We start from the raw sequence: 21,747 nt of genomic DNA, 5'->3' as shown, positions 1-21,747 counted from the left end.
TACAATAGAAATACTCCTCAAAGTAGAATCATAAGTGCTTATTCAAAGAATTCTCAGAGTAGATTCTTACATGAAGCAAATACTTGCCCCTAATTTATCTCTAAATTTTTTAAGTTCTAAATTCTTTTTTTCCCCCAATTTCTTTCTTTTTTTTTTTTTTTTAGACGGAGTTTCGCTCTTGTTGCCCAGGCTGGAGTGCAATGGCATGATCTCGGCTCACCGCAACCTCCGCCTCCTGGGTTCAAGCAATTCTCCTGCTCAGCCTCCTGAGTAGCTGGGATTACAGGCACGTGCCACCATGTCCAGCTAATTTTTTGTATTTTTTTAGTAGAGACGGGGTTTCACCATGTTGACCAGGATGGTCTCGATCTCTTGACCTTGTAATCCACCCGCTACAGCCCAGAACTCCTGGGTTCAAGCAATCCTCCCACCTCAGCCTCCCAAGTAGCTGGGACTACAGGCACGTGCCACCGCAATCAGCTGTTCACTTTTTTTTTGAATTAAAATGTGAATAAATTAATAAAACGAAAAGTCAAAGTTCAAATTACTAAAAAAGGGAAATCAAATTTATTTTATAGAGAGCGCTTACAAAGCAGTACCAACAACCAGACACAGTGGCTCACACCTGTAATCCCAGCACTTTGCGAGGCAAGGCAGGTAGATCACGAGGTCAAGAGATGGAGACCATCCTGGCCAACATGGTGAAAACCTGCCTCTACTAAAATATAAAAACTAGCCGAGCCTGGTGGTGCATGCCTGAGTCCCAGCTGCTCAGGAGGCTGAGCCAGGGGAATCGCTTAAACCCGGGAGGCAGAGGTTGCAGTGAGCTGAGATAGTGCCACTGCACTCCAGCCTGGCAGCAGAATGAGACTCCATCTCAAAAAAAAAAAAACAATACCAACATAATGAGCTTGCCAAATTTTGAATGGGCAAAAGAAACAAGTAAGGGTGGCTAATAAGTATATATTAATATAAAAATGGTTACTTGTAATAGGAATCAAAGAAGTGTTTGACTTATTGACTAAGACTCAGGTTTTTGTTTTGATCCCTGTTAGTCTATCCAGAAGGCATGGGTCTTAATAAACACCTTGACCTCAGCAGTTTACTAAATACGAGGGTAATTACACATACCTTGCCTTAAGGGTTTGTTGTGAAAATTAAAATAAATAGATAAATATATATACACATAACATTTATATATATTTATACATCATTACATATACCTTGTCTTCAAAGGTTTATTGTAAAGATTAAAACAAGTACATAAATATATATTAATACATAAAATACATTCATATATATATCAAATCACTTTGCAAACCATGAAGCCCGATTCTAATATGAAATGTTGTTTGTTTTTCCCAGAGCACAGGCTGCAAAGCCCTGCATTCTTTTCTTTGATGAATTTGAATCCATTGCCCCTCGAAGGGGTCATGATAATACAGGAGTTACAGACAGAGTGGTTAACCAGTTGCTGACTCAGTTGGATGGAGTAGAAGGCTTACAGGGTAATAATTATACATACAGAAATATGTTTTGACAAAATGTCATCATGTGATCAGATTTTAGTAAAAAAATGTTCTTTTTTCCTCTAGGTGTTTATGTATTGGCTGCTACTAGTCGCCCTGACTTGATTGACCCTGCCCTGCTTAGGCCTGGTCGACTAGATAAATGTGTATACTGCCCTCCTCCTGATCAGGTGACAATTTCATATTAGAGTCCAAAACCCAACAAATGCTACACTTTTTCCTTGTGAGCTTTACTTCTGCCAGGTAATGGCAATTGTCCTTAGAAGACCAGCTTTCTTAGGCAAAGGCCTTAGCCACTGTTTGCTCAAAGCATAAAAAATATTCTGAATTAGATGCAAAGCCTTTCTTTGACCCAGCCATTTCCATGCAAGTCTGAAAACTTTGTAATCCTTCCTTGTTGGCTGATTGGGAGAAAAAAATGTAAGAAACCTAAGGTACTGTATTTTCACCTTCTTTTGTGTTCAAAGATCATAGTTCCATTATCTTGTCAAAAAAAAACTGATACAGAATCAAGCATGTGAATCGTAAGCATGTAAGCAGGTTTCATAGTTTTTCAATTCTTCCTAGTCCTGTTGTTCCAACTCTTGTTCTCCAATTTAGAAACGAACAAATAAATGAAAGAACATAGACAAATGAATAGTCAAAAGTATGTATCTGAATATAAGTTACATATAGCTATTTATTATAAATTTTCCTTTTGAAATACCTTCTTGGCATACTTGCCCAAATCTAGAAAATAAGCACTGTGAATAAGAAATTATTTACACTGAATATTTTGTCGGTTTTTTTGTTTGTTTTTGAGACAAGGTCTCACTTATCACCCAGGCTGGAGTACAGTGATGCAATCACAACTCTCTGCAGCCTCTATGTCCCAGGCTCAACCAGTATTCCCACTTTAGCCTCCTGAGTAGCTGGGACCACAGGCACATACTACCATGCCCAGCTAACTTTATTTTTAATTATTTTGTAGAGATAGGGTCTCCTGTGTTACCTAGGCTGTCCTTAAACTCCTGGGCTCATGTGATCCTCCCGCCTCAGCCTCCCAAAGTATTGGGATTATAGGGGTCAGGCGTCAGCCACCGTTTCCAGCCTTAAGAATGTTGATTTTCATTCGTTTTCCTACCTATATTATTTCTGTCGGGGAAAAAGTTCCAAGGAAGATAAATAGTAGGCTGCTGGTACATTTCTCGGCTTACTAATAAAACTTATTAGATGTATAAGGTTAATTTAGGAAGAAAATCATGAGATACACAATTTAAGATATTTTTAATTTTTTGTTAAACACATTTTTCTCTCTTCAGGTATCACGTCTTGAAATTTTAAGTGTTCTCAGTGACTCTCTACCTCTGGCAGATGATGTTGACCTTCAGCATATAGCATCAGTAACCGACTCCTTTACTGGAGCTGATTTGAAAGCTTTACTTTACAATGCTCAGTTGGAAGCCTTACATGGAAGGCTGCTCTCGAGTGGACTCCAGGTAAGTTATATGACGAAGCTGTTAGGACATTTTTATGATTGATAAGAGAAGTGTCAAAATTTCAACCTTAAAAAAATGCTATTTTTTTCTTTTTTGTATCTTCTTTCTTCCTGTAACCTCAAACTCCTCAGCAAAATGCTATTTTTTAAACAACTTTGGTAAAACTGTACAGAAATTTAAATTTGAGTGTTCCATAGTTAGAATATGGGTTTGCAGAGAATTTATAATTATGAAGATTTTGGTGTCTGTTTCTTTAACATTACCTTAATTGGCAATAAACAAGTTGGTGTTTACAAGGATATTATTTGGGATACCATGTAGCCTTCATTACAAACAGAAAAATGATTAGCTCTTTTAGTTTGTTTGTACTTTAGTTTTTTTAAAAAATCAGTAAAAGTTGATATTTTGAAGCTCAAATTGTCCCAGTCTGGCCAATAGAAGCCCTTTTTGTATGGCTCCTGTATCCTTATAACGCGTCTTCATCATTCTTGGATCACTTCCTTACTTCTAGATACAAGATATTCTTGGCCAGGTGTGGTGGCTCATGCCCATAATCCCAGCACTTTGGCAGGCCAAGGCAGGAGGATTGCTTGAGCCCACTTTGAGACCAAACTATGGGCACACAAACTATACCCACTATGGGCAACAGAGTGGGATCTTGTCTCTACAAAAAAATTAAAAATTAGCTGGGCTTGGTGGCACATACCTGTAGTCCTAGTTACTAGGGAGAAGCTGAGGCAGGAGGATCACGTGAGCCAGGGAAGTCCAGGATGCAGTGAGCCATGATTGTGTCATTGCGCTCCAGCCTGAGTGACAGAGACCCTGTCTCAAAAACAATAAATTGTTTATCTTATTCTTTCTGTATCCCATCCCTAGCATCAGCCTTTTCTCTAAAGATAGTATCATGATTTTATTATTTACAGTAGATAATTTGAACTGTTATAGACTTTCCCATATATTTTCTAGGAAGGATTATTCTGTATACCCTTACCACATTTTGTTGGAATGTCTAACAGAGCCTAGTTTCTAAATCGGATACTCCCCAAATTTTTGTTATTTATTTTGGCAAGCCATTGAAGTTCTCCTCCCTCCCTTTACTACAAAGAAAGGTGTATATTTGTAGAGCTTGCTATAAGGAGAAAGCACTCTATAACATGGTTCATTCATCATTTTGGAGTGGAAAAGTACGAATGGAAAGTCAGAGACATAAAAATAAAACCCAGAGGGTCTGAGTGTTAGCTTCATTAGACTTTCTGGCTTGCAGGGGCGGGGGTAGTGGGTGTTAAATTATCTACAAATTCTGTCTTGTCTTTACATTTTAATAGTTAAATTTTTACCATGTGCCTCAAAACCGTTAGAGAATTAATGAGCTTTTTGAAAAAATGCTTCAGGTTTCTTGTATTGCTCTATTAGAATGCTATCTATGTTGTTATTTCTGAGACTAAAATTGTTTACATCTTTAAACTGGTTGTCCTTTTGTGTATTTTAGGATGGAAGTTCCAGCTCTGATAGTGACCTAAGTCTGTCTTCAATGGTCTTTCTTAACCATAGCAGTGGCTCTGACGATTCAGCTGGAGATGGAGAATGTGGCTTAGATCAATCTCTTGTTTCTTTAGAGATGTCCGAGATCCTTCCAGATGAATCAAAATTCAACATGTACCGGCTCTACTTTGGAAGCTCTTATGAATCGGAACTTGGAAATGGAACCTCTTCTGATCTGGTATCTTGTGCAGTCATCATTATATAGTTCTAAAACATAAAGCTGTATGTTATAAAATTGGAGTGATTTCTGTCTTAACCAGCCCTTCATATTCTTCCTGGTTGGTTGGTTCCTCAGTAAGATAGTCTTGTTTTCTTACCTATACTAATCGGTAATTTTCATTCCTTGTTAAGATTTTTAAGAGAGAGCTGGAAGCAAGGAACCAAAGTAGCGCATGCTTGTGATTACTTACCTTTGCTTTCTTTCAGGTTTATCTTTTTTTTTTTTTTTGAGATGGAGTCTTACTCTTTCACCCAAGTTAGAGTGCAGTGGTGCAACCATGCTCAGCCTCCAACTCCCAGGTCCAAGTGGTTCTCCTGCCTCAGCCTCTTCAGTAGCTGGGATTATGGGATTACAGGTACACGCCACCACACCTGGCTAATTTTTGTATTTTTAGTAGAGAAGGTTTCACCGTGTTGGTCAGGCTGGTCTTGAACTCCTGACCTCATGATCCGCTTGCCTTGGCCTCCCAAAGTGCTGGGATTACAGGCGTGAGCCACCACACCCAGCTAATTTTTGTATTTTTAGTAGAGACGGGGTTTCACCATGCTAGCCAAGATGGTCTCAATCTCATGACCTCATGATCCACCCGCCTCAACCTCCCAAAGTGCTAGAATTGCAGGCATGAGCCATTGCGCCTGGCCCTCAGGTTCATCTCTCTTACCTAGTGGTTTTAAATGTCTTTAGGAGGAGTTCCATTTAATAGTAAACTTAAATTTTATTATCACAAACAGTTGAGGATAATGAGTAATTTGATACAATAATGTCAAAAATTCCTGAAAACAAAATGTTATCTGTGATACTTTTGCTGCAAAGTATAAGCACAGTGAAGTGTACTAATAATGTTTCAACAGGAAAGTGTTTTGATTAAATGTGGGCAGTATCACTGTTACTCTGCTAGCATTCAACATCTCTTCTCAAAACTGATAGTGGTTCACTGTAATTTTATTGGTACATGTAAGATTTGTACATATATTTGGTTATGTTTCCTGTGTTTTCGTACATTTGCTTTATTCAGGCTTTTTTTTTTTTTTTTTTTTTTTTTGAGACAGAATCTCACTCTGTCACCCAAACTAGAGTGCAGTGGCACAATTATGGCTCACTGCAGCCTTGACCTCCTGCGCTTAGGTGATCCTCCCACCTCTCCTGAGTAGCTGGGACTACAGACACATGCCACCATGCCCAGCTAATTTTTGTATTTTTTGTAGAGGCAAGGTTTTACTCTGTTGCCCAGGCTGGTCTCAAACTCATGGGCTCAAGCAGTTTGCCTGCCTTGAGCTCCCAAAGTGCTAGGATGACAGGTGTGAGCCACGATGCCCAGCCTAACTAAGACTTTAAAAATATAAAAATGGGCCGGGCGCGGTGGCTCAAGCCTGTAATCCCAGCACTTTGGGAGGCCGAGGTGGGTGGATCATGAGGTCAAGAGATCGAGACCATCCCGGTCAACATGGTGAAACCCCGCCTCTACTAAAAATACAAAAAATTTAGCTGGGCATGGTGGCATGTGCCTGTAATCCCAGCTACTCAGGAGGCTGAGGCAGGAGAATTGCCTGAACCCAGGAGGCGGAGGTTGCGGTGAGCCGAGATCGCGCCAGTGCAATCCAGCCTGGGTAACAAGAGCAAAACTCCGTCTCAAAAAAAAAAAAAAAAAAAAAAAAAAAAAATATATATATATATATATATATGACCCATTTTTAGTCCCAAAAATAGTAAGGTGGTGTTTTAATTTTAGTCTTTAGTTCTATTTATTTCTTCTATTAGAAATGTCCCAGAAGCTTTGTTTTCTGAAAATTTGTTTTCCGAAAACGAAGAAACCTGTCCTTGGGCATTAGTGTGTTGGATTTAAGCAACAAAGCATTAAAAAAAACCTACCTTGTGTTGTGGCAGTCTTCACTCTATGGTGGTTCTATATCATAGATATCAATGAATCTTTATAGAATATGAACAACTTTTCAACTTGCTTCACTTCAGTTAACTAACATGTATACTTATCTGTGTTAATGTTTTATTGCTTAAAATGTTTAATTTTTATCTTTGGTAAACACAGTTTTTTCTCTCCCCTACTTCCATCTTTCATGACTGCAATTTACTATGCAGAGCTCACAGTGTCTCTCTGCACCAAGCTCTGTGACTCAGGATTTGCCCGGAGTTCCTGGGAAAGACCAGTTGTTTTCACAGCCTCCAGTGTTGAGGACAGCTTCACAAGAGGGTTGCCAAGAACTTACACAAGAACAAAGAGATCAACTGAGGGCAGATATCAGCATTATTAAAGGCAGATACCGGAGCCAAAGTGGAGTATGACTTTTTTCCTCCTCATTATAATTTTTAAAACTTCTTAAAGATTGTTTCTCCCTTTTTTGATAGTATCTCTTTGATTTGACCAGAACACAGTAACTCAAATGGTTATGTACTTTCTTGCTTTCGATGTTTCGTTAGAAGGAAGAGGATATATAATCTCTTGAAAAACTGACCAAAATAAATAACAATTGGACTCACATTTTTCTTTACATCCCTAAGTTAACTCTTTGTCAATTTCTTTTATTACTTAAGGAGGATGAATCCATTAACCAACCAGGACCAATCAAAACCAGACTGGCTATTAATCAGTCGCATTTAATGACTGCACTTGGCCACACAAGACCATCCATTAGTGAAGATGACTGGAAGAATTTTGCTGAACTGTAAGTAACAGATTCTGATTTGGAAGTATAGCTACTATTACAAGTCACATAGTAATACACTTAAAATTTTAAGTTCTTGTTTAGAATAAAAAGTAATATTTTGAATATTTAAAAGCCAATTCAAAAAAGTCTGTGTGGTAGCTATGCATTTAAAAATCCCAAAATGTCAGAAGTACAGAAGTCAAAATTGAGTTTTCATTAACCAGTTCATTTGATTATATTTGAATTATTCATAATGCTCATTTAATTTTAGTAACTTTAGGCTGGGTACAGTGGCTCACACCTGTAATTCCAACACTTTGGGAGGCTGAGGTGAATGAATCACCCGAGGTGAGGAGTTCAAGACCATCCTGGCCAGTACAGTGAAATGCCACCTCTACTAAAAATACAAAAATTAGCCAGCTGTGGTGGCATGTACCCATATTCCCAGTTACTTGGGAGGCGGAGGTTGCAGTGAGATGAGACCGCACCACTGCACTCCATCCTGGACAACAGAGCAAGACTCCATCAATTTTTTAAGAATAGTAACTTTGAAGAAATTAGAAGGAAAATTAAAAATTCAAAGTGGCCAGGCATGGTGGCTCATGCCTTTAATCCCAACACTTTGGGAGGCAGATGGATCACCTGAGGTTGGGAGTTCTAGACCAGCCTCATCAACGTGGAGAAACCCCATCTCTACTAAAAATACAAAATTAGCCACGCATGGTGGCACATACCTGTAATCCCAGTGACTTGGGAGGCTAAGGCAGGAGAATTGCTTGAACCCAGGAGGCAGAGGTTGTGGTGAGCCAAGTGCCATTGTACTCCAGCCTAGGCAAGAATAGGAAAACTCCGTCTTAAGTTCAAAGTGATTCTAATATATAATTTGTAAAAATTTGTTATAAAATACTTGTTTTGCCTTAATAATTTATATTAATCTCTACAACATTTAAATACATTCAGATTTATTCATTTGCCAGCCGTATTTGTTATACATTGGATTTATAAGATTCTTGCAATTGAGTTTATGGCCACTTATGAATCTGAGACCCATGACTGGGAATCATTCTAGGTCAATGATTCAGTGTAATTCAATTTAAGAGATGTTTATTCCTGGTCTTCAGAAGCTGCTGCCGCCCTTTGTTAACTAATTTTGCAGTACTTCGCACTATGTATGTATACATACATTAGTTCTATGTATTTATTATAGAAATCAGAAAACAGAAGGAAAAATGAGGAAACAAATTTTGCCTAACTCCACCACCTCCCAAAGCATTTGTTTACATGCTTACATACTGTTTCCCTTTTTTTTTTTTAAGATGGGGTTTCACCATAATGGCCAGGCTGGTCTTGAACTCCTGACCTCAGGTGATCCACCCACCTCGGCCTCCCAAAGTGCTAGGATTACAGGCCTGAGCCACCAGGCCCAGCCCTGTTTCCTATTATGATAAGAATACTCTTGTACCTATTGCTATATAGCAGTCCCCCTTTACCCATATACATCCTGAAAATTGTTTTACATTTTAAGTGTTTGTTTTAAAATATTTTATGAGCTGGGCACGGTGGCTCAAGCCTGTAATCCCAGCACTTTGGGAGGCCGAGGCGGGTGGATCACGAGGTCAAGAGATCGAGACCATCCTGGTCAACATGGTGAAACCCCGTCTCTACTAAAAATACAAAACATTAGCTGGGCATGGTGGCACGTGCCTGTAATCCCAGCTACTCAGGAGGCTGAGGCAGGAGAATTGCCTGAACCCAGCAGGCGGAGGTTGTGGTGAGCCGAGATCGCGCCATTGCACTCCAGCCTGGGTAACAAGAGCGAAACTCCGTCTCAAAAAAAAAATAATAATATTTTATGGTGTAGCTATGCTACAATATCCAATTTTTAGATATTTAAATAGCTCCCAGGCAATCCACATTCTTGCAGCTCTGAATCTATGCACATATCTCATTGTTTCACTGGTATAGAGGTGGAATTGTTACATAACAGGGAGCTCACATTTAAGGCTTTTGAAATGTATTGCCAAATTGCCTTCCAGAAATACTGTACAATATATATTTCAACAGCAGTATGTGAGAATGCCAGATACACTGCACCATCACTACTAATACTGTGTGTTGCAGTATTTTTCTAAACTTTGCCCTTTTGATTGGAGAAAAATCATATCTTAATAATTTACATTTCTTTGGTTAAAAGTGTAGAGGTTGTAATTTTTTTATATTCATTGTCCTTAGTATTTTATCTTTTCTAATCTGTCTTTTCATCCCCTTTGTTCCATTTTCTATTGTAGTGCAGCTTTATTTGTAAAAATTCTTTTAATTTCTGTTTCTGGCATTTTTTTTTCTAGTTATTTCCCATTCATTTCTTAAAATATAATGAGTTTGCAAACAATCCATTATCTTTTGTAATTGTACTATTTACACATATTAAATTATCTCTTTTCAGATATGAAAGCTTTCAAAATCCAAAGAAGAGGAAAAATCAAAGTGGAACAATGTTTCGACCTGGACAGAAAGTAACTTTAGCATAAAATACACTTGTTTTGGGGTTTTGTTTTGTTTTTGATGGCTTGTCCATATGTTGTAACAGGGAAAAATGGCATCTGTAAATTTCTTCTTAATTTAACAAATTTGGTTGATTTATAAAATCAGATTGGTAAATGCTATAATTATGTAATGATCAGGATTGAGATTAATACTGTAGTATAAATTGGGACATTTATAACAGATTCTATATTTTATTTCCTTTGAGGAAAAGATAATAAAGAATGAAATTAAATTTCTTGGCATTCACAGTTGCACATTCAACATCTTGGTAGCATATGACAAATTTTATGCTTAGCAGCTTCTTCACTGTTTTTGAAATAAAATATTCTATTACCTACAGATACTATTATCTGTTGTTCTTATATCAAAAAGTGCAAAATTTACACATAATTCCAATACATTTAATTATCCACTCAACCAGAAATGAACTCACATCCCCCTAATATGCTACATCTGGCTCCAAGCCCAAGATATTTAAATATCATCCATTCCTCTCCTAGTTCCAGTTATTTTATCTTGATATTCTCTCATCTATAAACTAAATTGTAACATTAGCCACTATCAACACAATCTGTGTATCTGATATCTGTGTAGTAATGGGGTAAAGAAAAAGCACAAAAGAAAACATTAGTTAAATACACAAATAAGTCTGGGCAACATAGTGAGACTCCACCTCTTTTAAAAAAAAAAAAAAAAAAATAGCCGGGCACGGTGGCTCAAGCCTGTAATCCCAGCACTTTGGGAGGCTGAGGTGGGTGGATCACGAGGTCGAGAGATCGAGACCATCCCGGTCAACATGGTGAAACCCCGTCTCTACTAAAAATACAAAAAATTAGCTGGACATGGTGGCACGTGCCTGTAATCCCAGCTACTCAGGAGGCTGAGGCAGGAGAATTGCCTGAACCCAGGAGGCGGAGGTTGCAGTGAGCCAAGATCGCGCCATTGCACTCCAGCCTGGGTAACAAGAGCAAAACGCCGTCTCAAAAAAAAAAAAAAAAAAAAAAAAAAAAATTAGCCATGCATGATGGTGTGCATCTAGTCCCAGCTACCTGGGAGGCTGAGGCAGGAAAATCACTTGATCCCAGGAGGTTGAGGCTATTTGAGAGACTGAAGCAGGAGAACTGCTTGAGCTCAGGAGGTGGAGATTGCAGTGAGCTAAGATCACACCACTGCACTCCAGCCTGGGCGACAGCAAGACTCCAACTAAAAAAAGATAGGAATGAAGGTTTTGGGCTATCCCATGTGAACCATGGGTAGGCCTGCCTGTCTAAGGTTGCAGAAGCCTCCCATTAAATATTGTCATTAGCCAATGTTATCCACAAAAGTCTATCCATACTTTCTCCATCCCCCGGTGTGTAGCACCACCTCTATAGTCCTTCATTAGGATCAATTTACTCAGCCAGCATCATAACCCTTCCCTTCCAAACCACTGGGTAGAAGCATTTGTCATTCAATTATCTCTAAACCAGCAAACCTCAGAATCCTAGGGGATAGAAGCAAACACTTTATGGATCACTGGTATAAAACTGAGAAGTAACACCAGCCACTGTACTTTCTCAGTTCTTTGATGGCATCACTGAGCTGACATACCTGCCCTGTTTTCACCATAAAGTGAGTTTCATGACCAGAAGCAGTATCCATGGGATAGCATAACAATGTAAAAAGCATTTAGTACATGAATGGTGGTGGTGGTAAAAGTTTGGAGAAATACAAAACAAATACAATTTCAAGGTGTGTCCTACACAGGAAGGACAAATTGCTGCTTCCTCTGTGATAGAAGAGGGTCAGATATGATCAACCTGCCACCAGACGTGGGCTGGTCTCTCGCGGGTGTGGACTTGCCTAGTTGGTCACTGCTGCTAACAAGGGTAAAGTCTTTTAGGCTGACTGTGCCATGGACAGCATGGTAACCTCTGTGACCTGCACGTACACCTCCAGATGAGTTCCCGGAACTAGAAAGTCTGAAGTAACTGGGAAACCACCAAAGGAGAAGAATGACCAATCCCTGCAGCACCTAATTAACTTTGAGACATTCTTCTATTGCTTCTTATTCCCACCTCAACTGATAAGGCAATTGGACTTTGTAACTGACCTTGCTCAACTGATAGGTCAACCTCCAGATCTTATGACCCACTTCCAGCTTGCAAAAACCACCCTGAACTGTAACTTCTCTAACTTTTCACTGCCTACCCCAAACCTATAAAACCAACTCCTATCCCACCACTCTCCACTGACTCCTCAGACTCAGCCCGCCTACACCCAGGTGAATAAACAGCCATGTTGCTCACACAAAGCCTGTTTAGGGGTCTCTTCATTCAGAGTGTACCTAACATTTGGTGCTGAGACCCAGGACAGGGGTACTCCTTTGGGAGACCAACCCCCTATCCCCACTCTCTCTCTGTGAAGAGACCCACCTGCAACCTCAGCACAACAGACCAGCCCAACAACCCTCTCACCACCTTCAGATCGGGTAAGCAGTCTCTTCCTCTTTCTCTCTCTTTTCCTTTGGAGAAAAAGAGACAAGTCTCTCCCTCTTTCTCATTTAAATCCTTCTTCTAGGTAGACAAAAGGAGACAAGTCTCTCCCACTCTCTTTTCCTTTAAATCTTTCTCATTCTAAGTAGAGACAAAGGAGACACTCTATCTGTATAGAGACAGAGGAAACAAGCCTCTCCCTCCCGCTCAAAAACTCCATCATTGGTGACGGACTTAGGAAGACAGTCTTCCCTTGGTGTCTGGTCAACAGCGGGGGACGCCTGCCTTGATCACTCAAACACCTTACAGCCCAGGACGCAGTCAGGGACACCTGCTGAAAACCAGGGTAGCTGCTCTCATTCTCGTCTCTACTTCTCTCCTGAAAACTTACCTCCTTCATTATGGGCAATATTCCACCCTCTATTCCTCAGGCTTCACCTCTAGCCTGCCTCTGAAAAAAACCTAAAACCTCTTCAACTGTCACCCAATCCGAAACCTATAGGTCTCATTTTTTCTGTAACATGGCCTGGCCTCAATACAAATTAAACAATGGTTCCAAGTGGCCAGAAAACAGCACTTTACTTTTTCTGTTCTGCGAGACCTAGACAATTTTTGTCAGTGAATGGGCAAATGGTCTGAAGTGTCATATGTCCAGGCATTTCTTTACACTCCAATCCCTTCCTAATCTCTGCTCCTTCTCTCCCTTCCGTCCGCCCCTCCTGCTGACGCCAGTGACTCAGAATTTTCCTTGGCCATAAACCCTTCCAACCTTTCTCCTCCCCGCCTATCTGAACTAGACCCTAATCCAGGCCCTAACCCCTCCCCCATTCAGAAAGCCTCCCTCCTCTTCCTCTGCCCACAACCCACCTCCTTATTCCCCTCCTGTCACCTTCCCGCCTCATACCCCATCCTGTTTACAGTTTAGTCCCATGGCTAACTCCTCCACCCCTGCCCAACAATTGCCCCTTCGAGAGGTGGCTGGAGCCAAAGGCACAGTTAGGGTACACGTTCCTTTCTCTTTATCCAACCTTTCTCAAATCGGCCAACAGTTAGGCTCCTTTTCATCAGATCCTACTAAATATATACCGAAGTCCCAATACTTATCCCAGTCCTATAATCTCACCTGGAGTAACTTAAATGTTATCCTTCTATTCTCACCCCTTAAAAATGTGCAATATGCATTTTATCACCCAATCAGCCCCTAACATTACAACAAGCCATAGAAATTAGAATCTGGCCTTCAAACCCCACAACAGGAATCAATCAACCTAGCCTTCCCCAAAACATAAAATGCAATTAAAAAAAAAAAATATATATATATATATATATATATATATATATATATATGACATGCAAACCATAAAAAAATAATAATAATAGGAAAAAAGCTGCCCAGCAGCAGCGCATCTCACAACCATGAATGCTTGCCTCTGCCGTCAGTCAGACCCCAGCCACACCACCAGCTCACAGACTTCAAAGTGCCCAGACTGCAGCATCCAGCCACCCCTCCTGGACCTTGCTTCAGTTGTTGGAAACCTGGCCACTGGGCCAAGGGATGCCCATAGCCCGGGATTCCTCCTAAGCCCTGCCTTGTCTGTGTGGAGCCCCCATTGAAAGTCGGACTGTCTAACTCATGTCGCTGATCCCAGAGCTCCAAATGGAAGCTCCTAGACCGAATGCTTCCCAGATCTCCTCGGCTTGGCAGCTGAAGACTGACGCTGCCCGAACATCTTGGAGGCCTCCAGGACCATGATGGATGCCAAGCTTTGGGTAACTCTTACAGTGGAGGGTAAGTCCATCCCCTTCTTAATCAACACAGAGGCCACCCACCCCATGCTGCCTTCTTTTCAAGGACCTGTCTCCTTGGCCTCCATAACTGTTGTGAGAATTAACGGCAAGGCCTCCAGGCCTCTCAAAACTCCCCAAGTCTGGTGTCAATTAGGCCAGCATTCCTTTCCACGTTCTTTCCTAATCATCCCCACTTGTCTAGTTCCCCTGTTAGGCCACGATATCCTAGCAAAATTGTCTGCCTCCTTAGCTATTCCTGGACTAAGCCACACCTCATTGCCACCCTACTACCCAATTCTAAATCTCCCTCACAACCCCCCATCACATCTCCTTACCTCAACCCAAAGGTATGGGACACATCCACCCCATCCCTGTCAAAATGACCATGCACCTCTTATCATCCCATTAAAACCTAACCACCCTTACCCCGCCCAGCACCAGTACCCCATCCCACAACAGGCTTTAGAAGGCCTAAAGCCTGTTATCACCCAACCATTACAACATGGCCTTTTTAATTCCTACAGACTCTATACAATTTCCCTATCTTAGCTGTCCAAAAACTAGACAAATCCCACCTCATCAATCAGATTTTACTCCCCCATCCATCCCATAGTACCAAACACCTATACCCTCCTTCCTTCCATACCCGCTTCCACAACTCACTATTCTGTTCTTGACCTGAAAGACGCCTTTTTTACCATCCCCTTACACCCCTCCTCTCAGCCTCTTTTCGCCTTTACTTGGACTGACCTGACACCCACCAGTCCCAGCAGTTAACTTGGACCGTTCTTCCCCAAGGTTTTCGAGATAGCCCTCATTACTTCAGTCAAACCCTTTCCCAGGATACTTTCACCTCTGGATACCAGGAGGTTTTGCTCTCCTAACCAAACCACTTCCTTACAAAAGGAAACCTAGCTGACCCCATAGACCCAAATCCTTCCCCCATTCTACCATTTGTTCTCTAAAGAAAGCCATAGAAACAGCCCCTACACTAACTCCCCAACTCCTCCCAACTCTTCCCCAACACACGGTAGAAATAAAAAGGCTGCACAGTCAGGGTTCTTACACAAGAGCCAGGCCCAAGACCAGACGCCTTCTTGTCTAAACAACTTGACCTCACAGTCCTAGGCTGGCGTCATGTTTACGCACCGTGGCTACCACGGCTGTAATACTCCTAGAATCCCTTAAAATTACAGGCTACACTCTACTTACCCTCTACAGCTCTCACAACCTCCAAAGTTTAATTTCCTCTTCACACCTTACACACATACTATCTGCCCCTCGCCGCCTCCAACTCTATTCACTATTCATTAAAACACCCATAGTAACCATTGCTCTCAGTCCTGACTTCAACCCAGTCTCTCACTTAATATCCAACATAAACCCTGAACCCCATAACTGTATCTCCCTAATCCATATAGCATCTTCCCCATTTCCCCATATTTCTCTTTTTCCTGATCCAGACCCAGACCACACATGGTTTGCAGTTCTTCAAAGCCTAGTCGGCTGGCCAAAGCTGGTTATGCTGTTGTATCCCACTCAGTATTATCGAGGCTGCCACACTCCCCCGGCCACCACTTCTCAGCAAGCTAAACTAATTGCCCTAACCCATGCTCTTACTCTTGCCAAAGGACTACATGTTAATATTTACACTGACTCTAAATATGCCTTCCACATCCTTCACCACCATGCTGTTATATGGGCAGAAAGAGGTTTTCTCACTACACAAGGGTCCACTATTATCAATGCCCCCTTAATAAAGGCCCTCCTTAAGGCCAGTCTCCTCCCAGCCAAGGCCAGAGTTACTCACTGCAGCGGACTCAGGATTCAAGCCACTCCTAAAGAACCCACAGGGTATAGCCCCTTGAACTCTATATGGCCACACCTTTCTGCTTGGGCCTAACCTTATTCCAGACACTAGTCCTCTTGGTGACTATCTTACAGTCCTCCAACAGGCCAGACATGAAATCCACTAGGCTGCTAATTTCCTCTTACCCACTGCAGACACCTGGCCATATGAGAACACCCTAGCTGGAAGGCCAGTCCCAGTTAAAAGCCTAACCCCCAGGTCTCTACAATCTCTGGTTTTCTACATCACCCCAACTGCTGTCTGCCTGCAAGACTCTCCCCAGTGGGTTCACCCTTCCAGGGTGAAGCTGTTCCCATCAGACAGCCAGAGTCACAAGTACTCTCCCCAACCTCCCTAAAGCTCACTCGAATTCCCAAAGTAACTTGAATGCCCTGTTCTTGTTTACATTGCTGGTTTACATTTTTCCTTCAGGCAATTACGGCTGATATTTCATGGTTTTATCCCCAGGCTGCCATCCTCAGCTCTCTTTTAGAGTGGTTAGATGATCTTCAGTGGCAAGGAACTCTTCTTCCACCCCAATGAAGTCCTCTTCTTTTGTTTCATACTCACTTTTTTTTTTTTTTTTTTTTTTGAGACAGAGTCTTGTCACCCAGGCTGGAGTGCAATGGCACAATCTCGGCTCACTGCAACCTCCACCTCCCAGATTCAAGCAATTCTAATGCCTCAGCCTCCCTAGTAGGGGATTACAGGCACCCACTACCATGCCCAGCTAATTTTGCATTTTTAGTAGAGATGGGGTTTTGCCATGTTGGCCAGGCTGGTCTCGAACTCCTGACCTCATGATCTACCTGCCTCAGCCTAGTATACTCACTCTTGATCTCGCTCCCGTTCTCCGGCTACCCCATACCTCTCCCTGATTACCTCCAACATACAACGAACCTAACCCACTCTCTCCCAGCCAACTCAAACCCTTCCTTAGCCAGAGATTGCTGGCTATGCATTTCCCTCTCCTCATCCCACTACACAGCCATTCCCGCCCTACTAGCCGACTGGACGAACTCTCCCATTTCTCTATACCTCCAGACTTTCTTCAACACCCCCACCTGTACCCCCAGAAGAACTCCTCTACCTCCTACACGGAGTCGACAGAGACATCCCAGATATCTCATCCCAACAGGCTGCTGCTCTTCTACACACCTACTTAAGTAATCTTTCCCGTATGTCAACACCCGCCCCCGGCCCCGTTCTTGGACCGCTAAACACACAATTATTCCTATCATTGCTCCCTTATGCATTTCCCTACAATCGCCTATTGGAATCCCCCAGGAAATCTCCTCCAGACCCCTCTTTCTGTTTGCTCACACCCAATCTTGTTAATGAAAGTGAGTGGTTACTTATAGATATCACATGCTTCCTTATACACCATGAAAACAAAAGCTCTCCCTCCGCATAGTTACCCTACCAAACCCCACTACAACCTTTAACAGCCACAGCCCTTGCTGGCTCCCTCGGCATATAGGTCCAAAGCCCCAGCCCCCTCAGAACACTTTGTCCCCTTTTCAGTTTACACTTCCAGTTCTGTCTAAGCCAAGGACTTTTTGTCCTTTGTGGTTCTTCCTCCTACATCTGCCTTCCTACAACTGCACAGGCACTTTTCCCTAGTTTTCCTTACTCCCAAAATTCATTTTGCCAATGGAGACAAAAGCCTCCCTATTCCCCTTGTGGTCCCCACATGACACAAGCAGGTCATTCCATTGATCCCCTTACTTGTAGGGTTAGGAATTACTACTGTACTCGGCACAGGCAAAGCAGGCCTTACCACTTCAGTCGTCACCTCCCGTAGCCTCTCTAACGATTTCTCTGCTACCATTGCAGAATTAACTCAATCGCTATCCCTTTTTCAAGCTCAAGTAAATTCCCTAGCTGCAGTTGTCCTCCAAAACCACAGAGGTCTTGATTTACTGACTGATGAAAAAGAAGGTCTTTGCCTATTCCTAAATGAAGAACATTGTTTATATGTAAACCAGTCTGGCCTCGTATATGATGCCATCAGTAGATTAAGAGAGCCCAAAAACTCGCTAATCAGGCAAACAGTTATTCTGGATCTGGCTGGACTGTCTGTATACTCTCTGAGTGTCATGGCTTCTTCCAGTCCTTAGTCCTCTGATACCTATCTTTATCCTTCTTTTATTTGGATCCTGTGTTTTCCGATTGATCTCTCAATTCCAACAAAATCACATACAAGTGATAACCAATCAGTCAATATGACAAATGCTCCTTCTAACAACTCCACAATACCACCCTTGCCCTAAGATCTCCCAGCAGTCTAAATTCTTTCCCATTTTTAGGTTTCCACGCCACCCCAATTCCACTTGAAGAAGCCCTGAGAAGGCCATCACCCCTCTGTGCTGGCCTTCCTAATACTCCACTGCCCTCCACTCTTCATTTCTTTTTCCTTTATATTACTAATATAAAAAGACAGGAATGTGAGGTCTTTTAGGCCGACTGTGCCATGGATGGCAGTGGTAACCTCTGTGACCTGCACGTACACCTTCAGATGAGTTCCCGGAACTAGAAAGTCTGAAGTAACTGGAAAACCACCAAAGGAGAAGAATGACCAATCCCTGCAGCACCTAATTAACTTTGAGATATTCTTCTATTGCTCCTGATTCCTGCCTCAACTGATAAGGCAACTGGACTTTGGAACCAATCTTGCTCAACTGATAGGTCAACCTCTGACTCCAGATCCTACAACCCCCTCCCAGCTTGCAAAAACTGCCCTGAACTATAACTTCTCTAACCTTCCCACTGCCTACCCCAAACCTATAAAACCAACTCCTATCCCACCACTCAGTCTGCTGACTCCCTCTTCAGACTCAGCCTGCCTGCACCCAGGTGAAGAAACAGTCATGTTGCTGACACAAAGCCTGCTTAGGGGTCTCTTCATTCAAAGCACACTTAATGACAATTAGGCTGTCAGGATAGCTGGGTTGTCATGTCAGTTGTGAGGAGAAAGTCCACATTGTGGAGGCCACATCTCTGCAATCTTGGCCACTTTGAACATGAATCTTAAGCACTGGGGTGGCTGGAAAAGACAGCTAACTGACATCCACAGAGAGGCTGTCTTGACCACTTGATTAGTATAAGCACTGAAGGCTTTTAGGTGAGCATTCACATAGGACACAGATATTCTGATTCTTTGGGCCCATTCCAAGAACTCTGGGTATACCTTTCCCTGAGACCTTAGAGCCAGTTGTGTTCTTTCCAAATTTCTGGTCATCTGGTTACATTATTAGCCACTATCTATAAATCAGCACAGATTTTTATATCAGACATCTCTCCCTCCTGACAAAATGGAGGAGATATATTGCTTAACAATTCTGTTCGCTTTGAAGATTTCCTAACTCCACTGTTTGTGAGGGCTACTCCCTCAATGTAGCAGTAATGCTTTCACTCTGACAGATAAGTCACAGTGGAATTCTGAGTCTCCAGGAATTAGTGTTAGTGCATACCCAGTGTCTGATAATCCCCAGAGAGTCTGGTGCCCTTGGATCCTGTGGGAAAGGCTTGGAGGAAAGGAGACTCATCACAAGAATTTGTGATGTGATGGCAGGGCCCTTTTCCTGGCTCTTCATTCTTAGTCTGACCTAGGTGTGAGAATTTGGTCGGGGCCATAACTACTATAGAGTGGTGACTCAAATCAGGCCTTTGTTTACTAAGTGGGAGATTTTTAAATTACAAGAATCAAATAGGATCTTTGCCCATGTATTTTGGTCTTAAGGACACAAATGATTTGGCTCTAATGAATAGAGGAACACCAGGATCCTTGGTCTTGCACTGATTTAGATAAAATGACATGGACACAGATGGAGTCATTTTAAGGAGCAGAGAGTTTAACAAAGACAGGAAATAGGTTGGAGGGAGATCCAAGATGGCCGTTTAGGAATAGCTCAGGATTGCAACTCCCAGTGAAAGTGCGGAGGGTGAGTGAACGCCGCATTTCCAGACGGATTTTTATTGCCCACAGACCAGGAGGCTCCCAGGTGGAGGAGACCTATGGGTCACCAGCATGGCTGTTTTGATTGGCACAGCTGTTTTGGCTGGCATGGCTGCTTTGCTGGTGCCCCAGCGTGGCGGTTCTCCATACAAAATACACTGGTCCAGGTGCCCTTTTAGCTGGCGATTGGAGCCCCAGGAAGGCACAGTTGCCCATTCATCTGATTAAAAAGGGGTCTGAAACAGGGAGCCAGGCCAGGAGATCCCTGGGCAAAAAAAAAGAGCCCCACGAATCTCAGCACCGCTGTTTCAGCCAGCGCAGTGAATCACCGCAGGGGAAATCACACAGATCCTGGGGCCTTTTCAATAGGCGACTGGAACACCTGGGAGAGAGACGACCGTTCAACTAAAAAAAAAAAAACAAACAAAAAGGCTCAGAGGCAGGGAGCCAGGTGATCAGGCACAGCTGGTCCCACTCCCCGCTTCCCCCCGCCCCCCCCCACCCCAAAAAAAAAGAACAGCAATTGGAAATGCTCTGGGTTGAGAGTTTCACAGCAAGCACAGCTGAACCCAGAATGGTCCAGCTCTGTGGGGGAAGGGTGTCCATCATTACCGAGGCAGTCCACCTCTGTGGAGGTAGTCCGCCATTGCTGAGGCAACCTGCCATTAGAGAGAGTCCGCCATTACAGAGGTGGGCCACCAATGCCGAGACAGTTCTAACTACACTCATGTAAACAGGACTGCAGGGAAGTTCACACAGCAGCTCGGTGGAGCCCACAGCAGCTTAGCAAAGTCTCTGCAGGCAGACAGTGACTAGGCTGCCTCCTTGCTGCACAGGGCAGCCCTGAAAAAAAGGCAGCAGCACAACAGAAACTCATAAATAAAGCTCTAACTCCCTGGGACAGAGCACCTGGGGAAAAAAAAGGCGTTTATGAGTTTTGCTGCAGCAGACCTAAACATACCTGCCCAGCAGCTCTGAATGAACAACAGAGCTCACAGCTCAGCACTTGAGCTCCTATAACGGACAGATTGTCTCCTCAAGCAGCTCCCTGACCCCCGTATATCCAAAGAGTCGCCTCATAAAGGAGAGATCAGACTGACATTTGATGGGTATCCTTCTGGGACAAAGATAGCAGAAAAAGAAACTGGCAGCAACCCTTACTGTTCTGCAGCTGCTGCAGGTGATCCCCAGGCAAGCAGGGCCTGGAGTGGACCTCAGCAGCCCTACAGCAGAGGGACCAGGCTGTTAGAAGAAAAACTAAGAAACAGAAATAACTTCATCACCAACAAACTGGACGTCCACTCAGAGACCCAATCTGAAAGTCAGCAACTACAAAGATGACAGGTGGATAAATCCACAAACATGGAAGAAACCAGTGCAAAAAGGATGAAAATACTCGAAACCAGAACACCTGTCTTCCTACGAGGGATCACAACTCCTCACCAGCAAGGGAACAAGGCTGGATGGAGAAGGAGTGTGATGAAATGACAGAATCAGACTTCAGAAGGTGGGTAACAAGGAACTTCCATGAGCTAAAAGAACATGTTCTAACCCAATGCAAATAAACTAAGAACCTTGAAAAAAGATTTGACGAAATGCCAATGAGAATGGACAACTTAGGAATATAAGCGAATTGATGGAGCTGAAAAACACAACGAGAACTTCACAAAGCATGCACAAATTTCAACAGCTGAATTGACTAAGC

General features: G+C 42.6%; 2 protein-coding genes across 5 annotated transcripts in view; one reads left to right on the top strand and one right to left on the bottom strand.

Annotated features, from left to right (window-relative positions):
* PEX1 (peroxisomal biogenesis factor 1) overlaps nucleotides 1-10,205 on the top strand; it is a 45,453-nt gene extending 35,248 nt beyond the window's left edge. The window contains exons 18-24 of one of the 3 annotated variants that reach the window (XM_003921202.4): nucleotides 1,366-1,508; nucleotides 1,596-1,699; nucleotides 2,831-3,007; nucleotides 4,497-4,727; nucleotides 6,864-7,061; nucleotides 7,317-7,447; nucleotides 9,873-10,205. In XM_003921202.4, coding sequence (XP_003921251.1) covers nucleotides 1,366-1,508; nucleotides 1,596-1,699; nucleotides 2,831-3,007; nucleotides 4,497-4,727; nucleotides 6,864-7,061; nucleotides 7,317-7,447; nucleotides 9,873-9,957 — 1,069 coding nt within the window. In that variant the 3' untranslated portion in view covers nucleotides 9,958-10,205. Of the gene's footprint in view, nucleotides 1-1,365; nucleotides 1,509-1,595; nucleotides 1,700-2,830; nucleotides 3,008-4,496; nucleotides 6,433-6,863; nucleotides 7,062-7,316; nucleotides 7,448-9,872 lie in introns of those variants that run through there. The other 2 variants (XM_074379432.1, XM_074379431.1) reach the window with 2 other exon arrangements.
* Nucleotides 1,223-21,747, bottom strand: part of GATAD1 (GATA zinc finger domain containing 1) — a 50,863-nt gene continuing 30,338 nt past the window's right edge. Inside the window, exons 7-8 of one of the 2 annotated variants that reach the window (XM_074379434.1) lie at nucleotides 8,164-8,257; nucleotides 1,223-4,756 (exon numbers count right to left, since the gene is read on the bottom strand). The gene's annotated coding sequence lies outside the window, so the exon portion shown is untranslated. The remainder of the gene's footprint in view (nucleotides 4,757-8,163; nucleotides 8,258-21,747) is intronic. The other variant, XM_039472675.2, reaches the window with a different exon arrangement.

The sequence above is a fragment of the Saimiri boliviensis genome, chromosome 10 (genome assembly GCF_048565385.1).
Source record: "Saimiri boliviensis isolate mSaiBol1 chromosome 10, mSaiBol1.pri, whole genome shotgun sequence".
NCBI classification, from domain to species: Eukaryota; Metazoa; Chordata; class Mammalia; order Primates; family Cebidae; genus Saimiri; species Saimiri boliviensis.
Note: the sequence above shows the minus strand (reverse complement) of the source record. Positions and strands in the feature narration are given on the sequence as shown.